This window comes from Chamaea fasciata, unplaced genomic scaffold (genome assembly GCF_029207755.1).
Source record: "Chamaea fasciata isolate MVZ Bird 193981 ecotype frontalis unplaced genomic scaffold, bChaFas1.0.hap1 SCAF_7, whole genome shotgun sequence".
NCBI lineage: Eukaryota > Metazoa > Chordata > Aves > Passeriformes > Sylviidae > Chamaea > Chamaea fasciata.
In genome coordinates this window covers 36,675,656-36,692,318 of record NW_027094092.1, presented here as the reverse complement: position 1 = coordinate 36,692,318, position 16,663 = coordinate 36,675,656, and the positions used below count along the sequence as shown (strand labels likewise).

General features: G+C 37.1%; 1 protein-coding gene across 4 annotated transcripts in view; it reads right to left on the bottom strand.

The window, feature by feature from the left end:
* Nucleotides 1-16,663, bottom strand: part of NPAS3 (neuronal PAS domain protein 3) — a 596,091-nt gene that overhangs the window by 499,246 nt on the left and 80,182 nt on the right. The window contains exon 2 of one of the 4 annotated variants that reach the window (XM_066188407.1): nt 15,011-15,100. The exons of the other annotated variants lie outside the window; for them this stretch is intronic. Coding sequence (XP_066044504.1) covers nt 15,011-15,100 — 90 coding nt within the window. The remainder of the gene's footprint in view (nt 1-15,010; nt 15,101-16,663) is intronic. 4 annotated transcript variants of the gene reach the window in all.

Genomic DNA, 16,663 nt, shown 5'->3' with positions numbered 1-16,663 from the left:
CAGAAAGCATAGGTAAGTTGAATGTTTAAAACTGACTAATAACAAGTGATAGTCTTGGATCAGATTTGAATATTTTTGCCACTAAAACACCTACATTTTTTTCTGTCTAAGACAGAAAAAACTGCACTACATGAGGAAGCCCTTCTTCACCCAAAAGAACTCCAGAAAAGCCCACAGCGAAAATCTCAAAAACCCAGATAAGCCACAAAACGGTGTTTCACTTGTTGTTACAGAAAGGGCACTGAAGTGTTTTAACCAAGTGCTCCTCTGCTGTGTCCTGATTGACTCTGCAAATGAGAATGCAATTAGCTACTTGCATTGAGCAGTTAAATCTCTCCATAAGTGATTTCTAGATGGATATGGAACTCAGAGGCCTTGTTTTGTTTACCAGAAATATTAAAACTGCAGTCAGCACATCTTCAGTACATCTGACCAATCTGTAAAATCCTAACAGTAAGCTGGCACACAAAATATCTTCCATCTGATCCATAACACCATAGGAGCTGTGGAAGACTCCTTTCCACTCATCTAGGTATTTTGTTTGGGTTTCACTACATCCACAAGCTTTTAAGCCTCCTCTACTCTGAGAAAACAGTATTATTTTCTTTCATGATTTTGCTGGCATAATGACTAGGCATGGACCTTCCTGGTTCCCCCTCCAGAACAGGCTATTCTATTCCTGTAAGACAATGTCAGCCTTTTTCTCCAGCTGTCAGGAGCAGAAGCAAAGACCATGGACCCCTGTACTTTTGACCTCATCCTTTCCGGTATATACTGAAGTTGAAGCAAAAGATATACAGATTTTTCCATGTGTTCCAAAGCACCCTTTACTTTCCCAGCACACAAGGCTGTGAACAATACAGTTCTTAAGTTTCCCCGTCACTCATGAGAACTGATGGAATGTCAAGCAGTACCCTTTGAGGAACAGAGGATTGTCCACACCTGCCTCTGTCCCCTCACCAACAGAGCAATCATCCACTGCCTGTGCTAATTTTTTCAGCCACATTTCTTCTGCTTCAGCTGGCTTGCAGCTGACAAGGAACCCTGCCCCTTGTCCAAGTTCCATTTGTCTCAGAAAGCACATTACCCATTCAACCCTCTCAAGTCCAAGCCGGTGTCCCTGGCTCTACAGTTTTAAAGAACTGGACTTAACAGATGTCCTTTTTACTACTCTTCCGAGTTCTCTTCATATAGGCAGGCTATGAATCAAATAGGAATGATTTAACTTCTCTCATATGTGTTTGTGTGTCCCTGAATAAAGATGCATGTGCACACCAGTGTGAAAACCAAACTCACACATTTCTGCAGACAGAATTAGCTACGCAGTACAAGCTACAGACTCAAATGATGATCCACCTACATATCCAGACAGTACTCATCCTAAATACCTAGTTATTTACACTGAATTTCTAAATTGCAAACAGTGAACTGCCTTCCATCACAAATATTCGTTGATGTACATGCTAGCAATATTTTGTATAGCCTTATTTTAACTGCATTATGACAAATAGCTGGGGAAAGAGAGAGTTGGCAGAATAGGTAAAATGCTACTGTTCCAACTTGATAGGATTTTACCCACCCAGGAATTAGTGACTATGCAAGACACAAGGCAAATAGGAGGCCAGTCTTAAGGCAACTGAAATAGCAGCTGCTATTACCTTCAACTATCTAATAAAGACATTCATCTCAAGGAAGATAGATCTTATTGAATTTGTATTAAGTCAAGTATTCCTCTGATAATTTGAAAAAAAATTCTGGAAAAGTCACCCAATTATTCTGGTAGGAACTAAAAAGTATAAGTGTGGCAGCATTTTTCGTTTTCAAGGAATATTACTGAGAGAGAAAGCAGATTGTTGGGGTTAAAGGACATAGAAGACTTAAAATGACAAAAAAAATTATTCAAGGTACTCAGACTTCTTTTCATAACAGTTATTGAAAGATGGTGGGTATATGGGGAAAGGGCTTAAAAAATAGCTCAGAGAAAAAGCACGCACTGCACACTTACTGAAACTGGTCTCACACAGCAGAACATGTTTTGAGAAAATTGTGTCATACATATACAAATCAAGGGCATATTTTTCATCTCACTAGAATGGGGATAAAAAACCAGCATGATTTTCACCTTCTAAATCTGCTTTCAGATACACCATTGAAAAACCACTTGCCAAAAGAGACCTGTAAGCAATAGCACAATAATTCATTCTACCACAATAATTTTTTTCACCAGCATGGTGAAAAATTACAACTCTGACCTAAATTTTCATATGTTTATTGAGAAGATTGTTCACTACCATATAAAAACCATTGTAACACCAGTATTTATGTTTTAACAAGTATTTTTTGGGTCCTTGGCATCTGAGACCATAATCAAATTATGTTGAACGGTTCCCCAGTTCCTGCTTCCTCACATTTACCTGCTTTGCAGGCAGAGATGGTTTGCAGTGTCATCTGGAATGCATACTGTGGTCAACACAAGCGTCAAGCCAGGAGAAACACTGTTGGAAGCGACCAGTACATTAAAACCACTACCAGGAACCAATCTACCCATCCAAGCACTCCCTACAGCTCTACAGAGGGATGTCCCTGCCCCAACAAAGAATGTAGTTGGACGTTAAGAAACAGTGAGTACAAGCAGTGCAGAGGAAGCTATGGGGATTGCAATGAATATTTAGTAATATAGGTTATTGGTGAGAGAATTTCAGCATCAAAACATAAGCATGAATGTGGGGAAGGAAATAGTTAATTGTGGTTTATAGTTACTACTGCATTTGGTCTAAAATAAAATAACTTTCTGTTCTTAATGTCATCTTGCTACCTTCATGCAATATGCAACACCTGTATCAGCTCAAACTATGTTTTTCATTCTAATGCAGATGTAAAATTTTGCTTAAACATAGCAATAAAGGGCTGATATTTGCATATATTGGATTTGGTCATCCAAACTGAATTTAGTTGTCTGTCAATCAAAAATACCTACACATAAGAGCCATCAAAGCACGTCAAAATGCAAAGTCATAAATATTGTATTGTGGGTACAAACAGGAGACATGATAACTATCAGCAAGCACTTACTTATTTAAGTAAAACAACAAAACTCCCACTTGCAACCATGAACATGTTGCTGCTGTGCCACCAAGTCCCCACACATATATTTGCAGGATCTGTTTGGCCAGTGCTAACTATCCTTTAAAAAGCATTCAGCTCAGGAGGCTCTACAAGCCTGGAAGCTCAGAGAAGGTCACAGCCTCCTTAAACTGTTCCTGAGGAAAAGGGAACTTATAAAAGCCAATGCATTGAAGAGTCAGCCAATTCCCATATATAAAATTCTCTAAACATCTGTACAACATGATATTATCCCCATTTCTTGTGAATTCTTAAAAGATTTTAAGAGCAGAGTCTCCCTCAAATTAAGGTAGACAATCTGTCCCTTGGTTTCAACCTAAAATAGATTGTATTTGGTGTAAACAAGGGGGAGGGATGAATAGTTCATTGCTTGGACTAGTTTTATTCTTGTGAAACAGGCATTGCTGCAGGAATGCATTAAAATATCTAAGCAAGAGAAACTGAAAAATTTGGAGTGTAGAAAATTCAGGAAAGTTAATGTAATTTTCCACATTTTGGAATGCATTGCGTTCCATTAGTGACGATGTCAACAATTAGATTTCAGTTTAACCTTCAAAATACAACCTAGACCTGGAGCAGTTGATTAGCTCTTCTTTTGGCACCACACAAAATTTCTTTTTATAACTTTCAAATGCACTCAGTGAGCAGGTGAGGTAAAAATAAGTCAACATCAACAATGGAAAAATCCCTATCTAATGAAGTTGCCTTAACCTGTTTAATAAACTTAAGAGCTTTCACTTATTACACAGTACCACAATCCCACAAGATACAAATCTACCAGCTGTGAACTTCACAGCCATTCAGTAGTACTCCTTTATGGATGATTATCTGATTCCATGCCTTTTCCAGCAATTTCAATGCCACAGTCACCACTGATGCTGATGCATGGTCTGGACACATGCCTGATACTCCCCAGAGTGATATGAATCAAAGCTGTCTCAGTCACGCTGGGTCCAGCATGTAACATAACCATCACCAGTAATCAAGCAGCAATGCAGCAGCTCTAAAAGCTGCTGCCCCAGGAAGCAAGAAGGCCTCCTGCTATGATAACCATAAAATGCTCCCTTACGCATAAGATCTAGGTGTTGTCCAAAGCACACAGCAAGGCATTGTGCCTGACTAGATTCTGATTGCCAGGCTTTTCACTGCAATATTGGTTGAAAGATTTTGAGGGGGTGAAAAAGACCAGAATACTTTTGGAAAGTTTTTGTTTACATCATTTGACTTCAAGGCAGAGGAGGTCAACCATGTGAGATTTAGCACTGTCACAATCAGGCAAATTACACCATCGGATTCTGTGGAGACCAAAACTGAAATAAGTAAAATACGTCAGATATGTCAAGTAACTCTGATGATTAGGTTTCTCACCCTTAATGCAAGTCTACAACAAGAACATCTGAAATGACAAAAAATTTAATTATATTATGAAAAATAGGATTGATTTTTAAATGCAGTACAGCTCTTGAGTCTCTTTATCCCAATGATTATTCACTACAGAGTCGAGGAGCAACTAATGTCCCTTCAAAATCTACAATAGGAGTCTTATTTTGTTGAGCTCTGAAATCAAGAATAGTGAATTACTAAAATCAGATGAGGTCGGCATTAGGAGCATTTTGCCAATAGAGCAATCTTGGTACACCACTGTGGCAAAGCACTAAGCATGTAATCAGCTATATCAGCAAAGATCAGCTTTAGACTCATACAGGAAAGTCATCACTTTTTAGCAAAACAAGCAATATCAGTAAAAGAACAGTTTTGCAAGTAAAATAGTATACGTGTAGAGGTTTCTGCTGATGGATCTTTGTCCAAGTGGGATACTACATCACTTAGATAGCCCCAACTGATCAAGCTATACCAAAATATACTATAGACTTGGCTTGCATTCTACTCTTAATCTTAGTTCAGTATTTCCCTCTAGTACCTACTGAATAACAAACCCCATTCAATCTGCCAAGTTAGCAAAATATGAATGTCCTTTTTAGTATAACATCTAGTTCAAAATGTAGAGCACAGCAGCATTCTTGATGCAAAGAAAATACTGTAGACAAAGCAATGGTACATGCTGTACAAAAGCAAGTTACAGCCAATCCATTGATGAGTACTGGTCACTGATTACACAGGTGACAGGTGTACAGCCCAGTGCAGAGTGTGTCTGCAACCCTGTGATGCTTCAAGACAGCCCCAGGACTACCAGGCTGCCAAACTCATTGAACCCTGCAGTTTGGTTACAAAAAGTCTTTTACAGCTTGAAACTCTCTCCCTGTCTGTGGACCATCTTTATGTTCCTCACTGAGGATAGCCAGTGGAGAGCATTCCCAGAAATGACAAATTTTTCTACAGGGGAAAGGAGAGTTGCACAACAGCCCCTCTCTTCCAGCCATGTGAAAGCAGGATGTACAGTGACTTACATGAAAGGATATGCAGAAGGCAACATTGACACAGCAGCCTCTCCTAACTCTGCAATGACCTTAGAGATAGCAAAAGTAATAACCATAATTAACAAAATCCAGTGCAGTCATAGGGCTTGCAGGACTACTGCCCCAGGCAGTAAATGAGTCACTGGAATTTAGCAAGAGGGTGGAAAACTGTACAGGACACTTCTAGGGAAGGAGTTAATTGATCAATGTATTGAAATACAGCCGCACAAGACCTGCACAAAGATGCGTACAGATCCTGGCTGTGAGTCAGCTGTGGAGGAAACACACTGCAGTGTCACAGCTAGCTACGGACAGCTACATGAAATTAATTCATTCAACTGCTGCTCCATTCCCCACAGTCCATTTAGCTGACTTTTGTGCAGAGGTAGGGGAATTTCACCTTTTATATAGATGCAGCTGGAAAGACTACACGCAAATTATTCCCAGTACACAACACATAGTCTAAGTAGTGCAGCCTGATTAAATGGTACATGATACAGCATCTTAAACTACTCTACATCACAGTCTTTAATCTCAAAGATGGCACAGACCCAACATTGCTTATGAAACCGTAAGACAAAGTTCAATGCAACTATAACAGGCAAAGGCATCTCCTTTCCTAGGTCTCCTGTTGCTCAATGTGCAGAAAAATTTAAGTATGACAGACTATGTCTATCCTTTTTGTTGACCAAATTTTTTGATTGGTATCCACGAGAAATTTATTCCCTATTTAACAGAAATTATCGTCAAATCTTAATTATATAATTTTTAGTTCATATGGTACTGTGGTTTTCTTGTTATTTGTTGTTTTGGGGTTGGGTTGGAGTATTTTTTGTTAGCTTTTTGGAACAATAATAGAGAATCACTTCATTGCTAAAACAATTAAAAATTGTCACCTGCCTATGGCACTTAGAAGTATGCTTTATGCTTCATTGTCTTTTTCTTTAAAATTACTAAATTTTCTTTCTCTTCAAAAGTGTGTATTCTATGTGCGTGCGTATTCACATGTGAATGTGAACATGGAACTTTTAAGCCCACAAACACCTCATGAATATTGTATAACAACAAAAGTGAAATTTTACAGAATGCAATGCAAGTCTTGTTTTCTGTATACCAATTTGACAAGATGCAGACTTTGCTAAATTTTCACATATTTTAACTGGAGCACTATTTGTCTTAAAGGGAAAGCAAATCAGCATTTAATACTTTAAACTGACTATAGGTATCACTATCATAATGTAATTTTAGTGTCTTTATGATAACAGTTTCTATATAAATAAGTTCAAAGTTAGCAATATGGCTGGATGTGAAACAAGAGCTGTGTCACTTTTACATCATAAAACCCTACGGCCAGGTAGAAGAATTCATTGATTGTTAAATAACAACATAAAATTAGGCAAGACACAGCACTGTGAAGGGCTTCTAAGTAGCCAAATAAACAACCCAGCATATAGAACATGATTTTTTGGTTCCTATTTTGGGAGGTAGAAGAAAAATGAGGAATGAAATGTCAACCAAAAGGTCCATTTTCAGCAAACTCTGAACTTTTTTTCAATAAAGCCTTATGCTTGCTGATTTCATCATTTAATCTTCTAGTCCTCTGAAAAACACATGTATTTTTAAACAAAAGCACCATTTGAAAAAGAAATTTAAAATAACTCATTAAGGAACAAAACTAACATAAAAGATTCTAGGGTTTCCAAAAAATACCTATTTGCTCTTCTATTTGGATAAACACAATCACTGAATTTGCTAACCGTTTGCAAATAATCTAGTTTTGCTTCCAGAAACAGCTTTCAAAAAAAAAAAAAAAGAGGGAATTCACTCGTAGCCATCACTACAAACACAAATTTTCAAAGGAGAATTGTCTCTGTATTTCAACAACGTCACTATGCAAAACAAGCTCACATTACTTGAAAGAAGGCTGCAGCCATCTCATACTGCTGCAAGTAAAGAGTGTGCTCATGACTCACTGCCCCTGCCTGGTTGCAACTCATCAGTGCCGGCAGCCCTAATCTGCTCCCAGACATTATGAACCAGCAGCTCTGATATATGGATTAGATCTACCCCAAGTACTCCGTGCAGGGAAAGAACTCCATGAGCCCTTTATTCCCTACGGAGTACCTGTGCAGGAGAATAAATCAGTGATATGAAAGAAAACATGAAATCCTTCCCAGTAAAATTTGCAGATGACACAAAACATAATAAAATGGTAAATACCGGGGAGTTGTCAGTTCCACAGATTGCATGGCAGCCTGGGCTCACCTGAATAAGATGTGTTTTAACACAGCTGAGCACAAAGCTGTCTGTCTCATAACTAAGAGCACACATTCCAAACAAAGACAATATAATAAGCTAGAAGGAAGCATATGGATGATGGTGGATAACCAAATTAATATTAGCCTACAGTGCAATACCCTGGCTAGAGCAGTGAAAAAGATCCTTTGATGTACAAGAAAGTAAACACAGAGTAGCAATAGGAAAGGATTATATAAATCACTACTGATGTTGAGACAGAGAATCTTTCTGTTTCAAACAGCATGTAACATGGTTCTAGTTTATATCTGTGATCCCCGAGCATTCCCACAGGAACAACTAAAGGACTATACTAGTATTCAAACTAAAAAGCCCTAATCAGCTACAAGAAGCATGCAAATTCTGGAAAACTTGCCTGGCTAAAAATGAGAAACCTGTGTCAAAGAGGAGGATAAATGATTACTGGTTTACTGTCTACAGATATTTAAATGGAGGGGTGGGAGGAAATGAGGAGCATCATGAATATTAAAGGAGAACTCAGCTTCTTAATGCTGGATTTTGCATGCTTCTGCTACATAAAATTAGAAAAATTCAGACAGAAAATAAGGTAACAATACTTTAATAGGAAGTACTGTTCATCTAAAGAGAAGCAGGATTTTCTTTCATCTGAAGTTTTTATAATCAGCATTTTCATTCTAAAACGAAGAGGTTGCAAGACTATGTTAGTATCTTATATTATAATTTTAAAGCAGATGAAGACAAAAAAGTTGGAACTCTATCATTCAAAAGCATTCTTAAAATGCTACAGGACAGCTTTGTTACCGTAGCTTCTGCCACTTGTTTCAGCTTTACAGCAGGTATTTAACTAGCTCCTTATATTTGTGGGACAATTATTTCCCCTTTCCCAAGTTATGCAATGATCATTTAAGCTGTTAGTAAACCAAATGAACTGCTCACTCCTTTCCCAAGTCACAGTTTGGATATATTTGGTATTAATGATTCTGTATTTGTGCAAAGCAGCAAATTACCGAAAGAGCATGGGAAAAGTGAAACCTTGCTGAATACACAGAATAGCTCAGTCACAGATAATTTTAATTGATCTTTCCATTTCTGAAACCAGTAATATGACTTGTGAAAAAAAAGCAAAAAACAACCAAAACAAAACACTACAAGACCACACCATAAAAAAAACCTTCAAAAAACCCCATGAAACAAACAATACAAAAAAACCCCTACATATTTGAAAGGAGAAAGAAATGCAAAAGCAATTTTAGTCCAATATCAAAAAAACCTGTCTTAACAGGGAATTAGCAAGCTGTGACTAATACCATATTGAAAGGGTGTGGTTACAGGACCTGAAGATCCAGACAGTATAATGGAGGTAATTGCCTAATTCATCAATTGACCAATACCAAATTCACTTCAGAATTTGACTCAGAATATGTATATTACAATTTGATACTACAAAGCTTAAGTGAATCCACAAAATTTGTTTTGAACTATAGACTGAACAGCATTTTCTAAACCTAAATATGAACTTTTCAGTGGAAGAAAATTTTCAGGTAACATGTATGCATCACACCTACCCTCTATCCAGGCTACATCTCATTAATCTCAAAGCAAAACTTTAAACCAGTGCAACATCTAACTGCATCAAAATCGAAATATGACAAAATTTCTGTTACTAAAAAATTATATTTTTTGAGCGCTGTCCTCTCAAATGCTCCAATCAGCCAAGGATTGGAGGTTCAAGTTAATACTAGCCACAGATCATTAATCATTTCAAAGTATCACAGCTAATCTCATTTCTTACCCAGAGAAAGTCCACTCACCTCTTACGTGTAACGGAGACATTGGCTTATTCTTGAATGTGTTTTAAATTTGGTTAATGACACCTTTTTTCTTCCTTCAAAAGACCTCTAGAACACCACTGAACAGAGGACCCACAGATAAGCTCAATGCTACACAAAGCCAAGAGCAAACATAGGCAGTGGTAACAAGGATAAAGTTTTTCCAGGCAGCTTCACACTGAGGCTGTAAGGATCAGCTGACTTATGTTAAAAGCCTGTCACATGAGTATAGCAGTGGCTTCTCTGCCTTTTGCTGATAGAGAATGAATTGGGTTATAAGCTTTCAATATTTTTTGAGAGGTCAAATTTATGAAGAGGAGATATCTAGAATCTTCTTCAAATACACCTATTAAATTCACATTGTGAGAAGAAAAATCAAGCTGTGAAGTGATGGAACATTGCTGCAAAGTGAAAGCCACTGTGGAAGCTGTAGCTTCTCCTTTCTGTTTTACTAGACCAGAACAAACTAAATAACAGCTTCTTCAATCGTTCTCTCAAGTTAACCCCTAAACATAGGATCCTGAAGCCATTGTTAGAAAAAAATACTCATGTACCCTACAGCCTTAGCCTGAATGATAGTTGTGTTGTCTTACATGTCATATGTTTTTCCTGGAGCTAAAATAATTGTTTAAAACTACTGTATCTTTTCCTTAGCCACATAGCTTCAGTTGAGTCAGAATATACAAACAAAAATACTGAAGAGTCTTATGTCTTTCTAAGGCAATTTACGTGCAGCACCACAACTAAGAAACAAGATGGGGAAAAATAGCAACTGCTCAGCCATCCTCAGCCTTTCTATGCTGCTTAAATGACTATACTGACCCAACCCAGCAGGCCCAGCTTCCAGGGGGCCAGCTGGGGGTTCTAACCCACTTTGACAAAGACACAGTTCTCCATTTGGAACCACTAGCTTCTCTTCTGCAGGGTTTTTACAGTTTTGTCCACATTAAGGTGACGATGGGCACTGCAGACCACTTCAAGTACCCATCTTCCCACTTTCTGCGCCCAGTTTAATTCCCTCATTAGAAACCCCAGGTGATCCTGTTAAAAGGTTCATATTCTCATTTGTGTTGACTGGTATGGCCATTAGATCTCTCATGTACACAAACCAATCCTGCTTCTGTTATATCTGATAAATATATAAATCTGAATCCAAGCCTTTAGAGGCTGAATGGACTAGCTTAGGCTTGTAGTTGTTTTTCTCATTTGTAGAAATATTTATGCGTTTCATTCAACACGGAGCTTACTTTGGTCTATCAAGTTTGGATGTTTTGAGCATTTACAGGCTCAGGATGAAAATGTGTATGTAACCAAGCTACATGTTCCAGGACAGGTTGCTCCCTTTAGACTGAAATCACTGAGCCTTCTTTCTATGTTCATTTCACTAACTTGCTGAGAAATAAAAAGAGCTAATAAGACGATAGCTGTATTTGTGGGATTTAAATGAACTAGGTGTTTTCCTTACATCTTTATTCTATGCTCTTGATTTCAGAAGAAATAGCTTACTGTAGAACTCTTCCCTGTTTTATATATTCCTGAAGAGAGACATGGCCTTTAAGGGTCCTTAATATGGACAGGACAAAATAAGGGAGAGATCATTCTTTCACCCTTGCTTGGGAGATAACACACAACAGCCATCCAGGTGATACCCTGAAGGGTCCTTTGTGAAGTGACTTCCAGGCTGAGAACAAAAACAAAAAAAACCCTGAAATATCCTCTGCTTGTTTTCAACAGGTCCCCCACAGACAAGCAAAACTGCTCTTTTTTAACATGCCAGTATTCTTTGTAATATAGCAACAAATAAAAAAAAAGAGCATGGGCAGGTAGCTCTGCTCCTCTCCAGCTGTCTTTGGAAATCATCCACCCATGCTTTGTTCACTGTTTGACACTCCATAAAGGTGACAGAGTGCAAACCAAAGTGTCTGAGGAAGCAGAAGATTTTTCATTCTGGGCAGAAGGAAAAACCTTCGCTGTTTGGTTATAACAAAGTAGTTAGAACTGAACTAGAAATATCTCTTTTTGTTGTCAATTTTGTTTGACATCAGAAAAAAAGAGCCTGGACATAATCTCTCATTATGTAATAATACCATATTATACCTTGCTACAGCTGAGGGGACTGGAAAAGAAAAAGGGAAATATTCAGGAGTTGATAGACAGCTGTATTCCAGGTCAGTAACTGATAGGCCTCTGGTTTTACCTCCATAGCTTGAGACAAGTCCCTACCACTTGTGAACATATAAATTATTTGTAATGATTTTGAAGTTGACTTTAGATCTTTTTAAAGAGCATATTTACATGTTTAGTGACCTAAAAAACCCCCCACAGACCCATGGCAACCAAGGTGGGGGACAATGTAGGAGGGGAGGAATCTGTTGTCATTTGCCATCATCTTTTGAAACTGTATGTTCCACCCCACTCCAAGTGAGGGATCCAGCAGTGGCTATGAGACTCAGTTGCAAGAATATCATAAATAGTCAAGAGAAATCTGTATAAGAATATTTACTATTTTTGCCCACATTATATATATATATATATATATATATATATATATATATAAAATAGCTAAAGTAACCAGTAGGCCAGCTCCTCAGGAACTTGTGCCACAAAAACCTTTCTGCATTTTTTTTTAAATAGTACAAGAATGTATTTACTAATCCATCCTTTACAAATAGTTATTTTCAATATTTATTAGCACTAAAATTTGCTTATAAATGTTACTTCCCCAAAGGTTTTCTGAAAATTATTTTTGGCATAGAAGGTCATGGTATGATCCTTTAAAATTTTTACAGGAAGGATCAGAATATCTTGATTTCAAGAGCTAAGTAGCTCTACACAAAATACTTTTAGCAGGTACATGCTTAAGCATAAGTCCAGAGCAGGCTCTCCGCATAATACCTCTTTTAATTTTAAAATGACTAGAGAGAAAGAAGTCAAGCTCCAAAATCCATGATTCTCTGTCCGGTCCTGATCCGTCCGGCCAGCCCTTTAAATTCCCTTAGCTTTCAGAATAAAGCAGTTTGCTGCTTTGTGCCCAGCCCAAAAATTATCCTGCATAAGGAGTTACACGGCCACTTCTATTAACAACTAGTGGCATTTTTATCCATTCTTCCTTTCCCAACCTAATCAGGGGAGAGACTGAGCACAAGATGCACATGAACATCTAGTACCACATGTGCATATATCCTGAAACACTAGACTAAAGGCTTTCAAAGTATTATGAATTTTTTTTTAATGTCTTTATTAGTGAGCAGTTTTCAGCAACTTGCTATAATAGTTTTGGAAATAAACTGCTATTGTAATAAATTACCAAAAACATCCATTGGGAAGAAGACAGAAAGAATACCTAAGCGACCTTAAGCAGTGTGGAAGTAGAACCAAGAGAAAATTTCACTAATCAAAAAGAACTCTATATCGTCTCCAGAAAGATCTAGCTGTTAGCTTCCCAAAATAATCCATGTTTTTTGCAAGCAAGATGAACTGGGCTATATTACTTCATAATTCACATTTCAGGAATGACAAAACATATCAAAATCAACATTGTTTCACGGCCAGTATGATTATTGGATTTTGCCCTTTTTTTGGCAAAATAACTTTTTCGGAAATTTTTATTTGCAATTGCAAAGGAGGATCAATGATTTCATTTTGTGGGTAGCACAGCTAGCTGGTTTTAAGTATACTGACTATAAATTATATCTAATTTAAAAGAAACAAAATCAAGATAGTCAACTATATTGCAGCATTCAGAGTGAAGCCATCACCGTATTTAACACTCATGAAAAACTGTGCCAAGTTTTCTTATTTCCAAAGTTTCAAAATCTTGAAGTTGTTCTAAAAACTGATATAAATATTGCACAACAAATCTGTTTCATACGTTTAAATAAATGAATATATTTTTATGCTTACTGAACTTACAAGAGAAGCAAAACCACTGAAATTAAGTTCTGTAGTGACATTTAAAATCATACTACATGTAGACTCCTTCAGTTACCCTGGACACTGCCATTATTTAGAGAGATAAAAGGGAAAAGCCATGGAAAATTCAAAAAGTCCAGAAAGTATTTATGTCTATGTAAATCAGAAATAAGTCATATCTCATACCAAACCAAAAGTAGCCATTCACAAAAAAAAAAAAAAGCCAAGAAAGCGGTCAGATTTTCATTTTGGCTCACCAAGTTACACTGATGTTGTAATTATTTTGATAAATCTAGATTGCTCTTTTCCTCTCCCTTCTGTAAACCAAAACGATAGTCTTCATTTACATCGAAGTAACAGCTTTTACTGATGTGGTTGTACCTATTACTAAGAGAAAAGATTCAGGAAACAAGCAGCAGGTTATAGAATCAAAAGAGGGAATAAGAGAATATGATCAAAAAAACTGTAATGAGTATGATTGCCCTTGCCAAAGAAACATTTTGTTTTAATGCAAAGTACAACTAATTTTTAGAATTTAAGGGGTTGTTGGAAAATGAAATGTTATACAGAAGATGATAATGGTAACACTGGGATACAAAACAGGAATATAGCTGGAGCATGAAAAGCAAACACTAAGTGACAGAATGCAGTTTCAAAATCCAGTGAGACAACAGAGAATTCATAATGCATTTGCAATATATTAATACAAAATCATCTGCAACACACCTGTCAAATATATACTCTTCGATTCTGTGTTGAAATAGATAATTAAATCTTTGTTGCAGTAAAATAGAAACTTCACTGCTTGTGAAACTAACAGAAGTCAAGCCCTTTGCATTTGCCTGCCCAGAGCAATAGCATTTTTGTCAGAAGCACCAGTAATGATCTTGAGTTACGCACAAAAGCGGGCTCTGTTAGGGCAACGGACAAAGGCAAATGACTGCAAAGAAAGAGGACTCAACTTCAATTTAACTGTCCTGTAAGGTACATACTAATTAGCTGCAAAGCTATGAAATCCTAGCTAGCATGTTAAGTCTGCTACATGACAGTATAATTTGACTTCTTAAAGGATTATGCAAATTACAACTCATCATTCCATTACATGACTGAAAAAAAGTGACAGCTAATTTATACATAACACACCTTTCAAATCCCTAAGATGTGAAGCACCTGTGCAATACATTTTGCCTAGATTTTCTAGCGTGTACACTCTTGTTTATTGCACTGTACAGAAGCATACCTAAGAGATTTAGTTAAGTCTTAGAGTTTTTTATTTGCTTTTTAGCTTTTAGAGCACAATCGCAAAGAATTAAACAACATACTTCTGTCCCTGCTGTAGAGGTTTTGCACACAAGTGTATGGTTTCAACAGACGTGTAATTTCGGAATAGCAGGAGAGCACGAGCACTAAATGCACGAGCTAGAGGCAAGACTCACACAGATTTCAACATACTTCTGGTAGGTAGATTCACAGTAGATTCCGTCATATCTGTAGATTTTCCTACATTCTGATTGGTTGGGCAGAGGATGCTGGACAGTTATTCTGTAGAGGCATCAAAAACAGATAGACATGACTAGAGGATCTCTACAGGTAACTGTAATGCAGGACAAATCAGTATGTTGAAATTGATTTTTTAAATTTTATTTTTAAATTAAATGCCTTTCTAATCTCTTTAAATCAACTGCCTTGTGCACATAACACCCATAGTTTCCACTTTTCAAAATTTGCACTGAGAGTAAACTAAACTTCAATTCTCCACAAAAATGGTGGTTTTTTTCCCCATCAAATAAAAGTGGAAGAGGTATGGAATTTTATAAATCAAGTTGATACTTCACATAGTTTGTATATATACAGTAGTGCTTATAAAATTGATTATTTATTGTTTACTGTTGCAATCCTTCCTCAGGCAGAATATTCATTTATCTCAGCTGGGAGTTTGTCCAGACAAAGACCAAATAACCCTCAAATTTAAAATGTCAACAGCAATTCTCACATTTGCACAGAATGAGGATGTTGTGGTATTATGAGGACTGTGATTGAAGGTGCTCAGCACCATCTGAATAATGCCATATGTTCTCAGATCGACTGAAAGAAAATGAAAGTGATTGGCAGCAATCAGGAGGTGCGCAGCATCTTGTAAAATCAGCCCCTAAAAGATTTGTCAATCATTCTCTTATTCATCCCTCCCCAGCTCCCTGTTAGCAGAAAATATAATTTGGCTATAAAAATTCAATGTTGTTTTTAAAATATACTTGGGAATTGCACACAAAACAGTACCCACCAATTTTCTTTTTTTTTTCCTCCCTCTGCTCTGAAATAAAAACACATTTTAGATGCTTTTGTATCTTCCACAAATTAATACCTTCTTCCCTTGTAATTTAATGGTATTTCACTGGAGTAAGGATAAATTATTTGAGAAATTTTACAGGTTTTTCAAATGTAGAATTTTAGGCTATGATTTTTTTTTTTAAATTCTAGTGAGTAGAGAATTATTTTATGTTATCATTATTTTTATAGTATTAACATTTACATAGCTCTGAGCTAATCTTGGTTTTTAAAATTGTTTCAACAGTACTTTGAGACTGCAGGTTTGAGAAAAAAAAATAGCACCATTCTCCAGCTACAAGCTCTATGAGCAAATGGAAGGTTATCTATTGTGGAAACTGAGGACCTTCCTCAATAGGGCTGCACTTACAGTGTGTCAAGTGCAAACAATTTCATATCTTTATAGTCCTGGCTCCTTGCTCAGTTAAAGTAGAAACGTGGTCTGAGCTGGCCTCAGCACTGTTTTTGCCCAATGGGACCCCATAGGCAGAAGAAAGAAGAGGACTCTGATGAAGGCAGGACCAAACACCTCTGAATTCTGGAATTTTTCTGCATTCACTAATTGAGACACTACCAGGGAGAATTATTTATTGTGATACCTGGGGCCTGTAAGTTAGACATTTAAGTACCACATACACCAGATGAGGAAATTTAAGTGTCTTAAAATAGGATTTTAAACACAAGTGCTATCCACAGGGAACCACGTCAGCTAGTTCAAGGGATCTAGGAGAGTTTCCTCTATGTTGTGTGTGCATGAGAGATGCAAACCCTTCACTTTGG